At 38.2% G+C, this 2,323-nt stretch overlaps 1 protein-coding gene across 1 annotated transcript in view; it reads left to right on the top strand.

The window, feature by feature from the left end:
* Positions 1–1,678, top strand: part of LOC107664911 (dehydrogenase/reductase SDR family member 13-like) — a 3,073-nt gene extending 1,395 nt beyond the window's left edge. The window contains exons 4-6 of the mRNA XM_016455596.1: positions 701–1,027; positions 1,131–1,418; positions 1,556–1,678. Coding sequence (XP_016311082.1) covers positions 701–1,027; positions 1,131–1,390 — 587 coding nt within the window. The 3' untranslated portion in view covers positions 1,391–1,418; positions 1,556–1,678. The remainder of the gene's footprint in view (positions 1–700; positions 1,028–1,130; positions 1,419–1,555) is intronic.
* The last annotated feature ends 645 nt before the right edge of the window (positions 1,679–2,323 follow it).

The following is a 2,323-nucleotide window of genomic DNA, read 5'->3' as shown; positions in this document are numbered from 1 at the left end:
GTGGGGTCTTTTGTGACCTCTTGGATGAGTCGTCGCTGTGCTCTTGGGGTAATTTTGGTCGGCCGGCCACTCCTGGGAAGGTTCTCCACTGTTCCGTGTTTTTGCCATTTGTGAATAATGGCTCTCACTGTGGTTCGCTGGAGTCCCAAAGCTTTAGAACAACACTTTTTCACACCACTGTATTTGTAATGTAATCCAGTCTTCAGTGTCACATGATCCAGAAATCATTCTAGTAGGTTGATTCGTTGCTTAAAGGGTTCATATGACAAAATAATGATCTTTAAAATAGCATCATATGACCCATTTAAGAAACATTTATTAGCAATGTTGAAAACAGCTGTGCTACTTCATATTTTTGTGGAAACCATGATAATTTTCCAGATTTTTTTAAAATAAATTTTTAGAAACATTTGAAACAGAAATCTTGTAACATTTTGTCTTTACTGTCACTTTTGCTCAATTTAATGTATCCTTGCTTAATAAAAGTAATAATTTTCTTCCTTAATCTTACTAACCCAAAACTTTTGAAAGTTAGTATATATTAATATATATAAATAAAAAACCCTCAATATTTAGTGTGGATCTATAACCATCCTGGTGCTGGTTTTGTGAGGAATATTACATCAGAATGTATGCCAAGTCAATATTTCAGAGAAATCTATATCACGTCCATCTATAATGCATATCATCTGTATTTCAGGAGTTTATATGCAGGGCACTACTGAAGATGGTCTTGGTCTTATGTTTGGTGTTAATCACCTTGGTCACTTCCTTCTGACTAACCTGTTATTGGACCGATTGAAAGAGTGTGCACCAAGCCGCATCGTCACCGTATCTTCATATTTACATGATTATGGTAACCTTGACTTTGACACGCTTCGCACTCACAAGGAGTTTGGAGTAGGTGAGTCTGTTGTGAGTGTCTTCCAGATATATTCACACAGCAAACTGTGTAATGTGCTCTTCACACATGAGCTCGCAAAGAGGCTACAAGGAACCAATGTGACCTGTTACAGCCTCCACCCAGGTCTGTGTCCCTTTAACATCATACTGGTGTTTTGAGTTTCATATGTAGGCACACTTAGTGTATTTTCTGCAATGGCTGACCATCCATATATTTGTTTCAACAGGTGCTATAAACTCTGATCTCACCCGTAATATGAATAAAATGTCCAGGAGGTTGTTGAAACCCATCGCAGCTCTGTTCTTTAAGGATGTAGAGGCCGGTGCCCAGACGACCCTACACTGTGCTGTGCAGGAGGGCATCGAATCCCTGAGTGGCAGGTATTTCTCAGACTGTGCTGTGCAGAAAGTGAAGACCAAGGCTCAAGATGATGCTGTGGCCAAAAAACTGTGGGAAGTGAGTGAGACATTATGCGGTCTGTCCTGAATCCCCTCAGATACTTGCACACAGTATACAGGTGCATCTCAATAAATTAGAATGTCATGGAAAAGTTCATTTATTTCAGTAATTCAACTCAAATTGTATTTGAGCTGAATTACTGAAATAAATGAACTTTTCCACGACATTCTAATTTATTGAGATGCACCTGTATGTTGCACTCACTGCATACATTGCAGGTGTAATAGCGTCAGTGGCGGCTCATGGGTTTTAAAATAGAGGAGGCACACTAATTGTACTGGTTTGGGGATCCCTGCTCATTATTATCATTATTTGCTTAACCACTTTAAAATGACCTTTTGGTTGCTTTTAGTCAGAAAACGAAAAGAAAACGACACACATACAGCAAGATCTCCAGCTTAGGCGTGTTCTCCCTTTATTTTTAATTTGTATATATACAGCTCAGCTCTCCCCCGGCCTCCCCCTCCCCTTCTCTATCATTTCCTCCCCTTCTCTATCATTTAGTGGTTGTAATTACATCAGCAGATTCGGCACATTCGCGATAGAAACGCAGAGCTTTCCAACTTCAGTAACATGTTATGGTATTACACCTGTGAAATTACAAACAAAAAATACACATTCTGAGAATATGAACTGAAATGAATTGTGAATTTTATTAACATTAAATCGTCGTCCTCCCATTTTCACCTCAAAATTATGGGGAAGCTGTGCCTCCCCTGCCTCCCCCGAAGAGCCAATCGTCATTTCCAATCAAGCAGTAATTTTGTCAAAGAAATTGTAAAAATGTTATTTAATTAAGTGTATTTAGGACATACAATTCTAGCTATGAAGTTAACCTCAGGAAGACAAAGAAGTTGGTTATTTTAAAAAAGATCACAAAATCATAATTTCCACCACAGAATATTATTAAATAAAACGTGGTGGAAATTACATTTGTTGGTTCAGAAAAAAAAAAAAAAC

The sequence above is a fragment of the Sinocyclocheilus anshuiensis genome, unplaced genomic scaffold (assembly GCF_001515605.1).
Source record: "Sinocyclocheilus anshuiensis isolate Anshui unplaced genomic scaffold, SAMN03320099.WGS_v1.1 scaffold319, whole genome shotgun sequence".
NCBI lineage: Eukaryota > Metazoa > Chordata > Actinopteri > Cypriniformes > Cyprinidae > Sinocyclocheilus > Sinocyclocheilus anshuiensis.
This window is presented reverse-complemented; position numbering and strand designations above follow the sequence as displayed.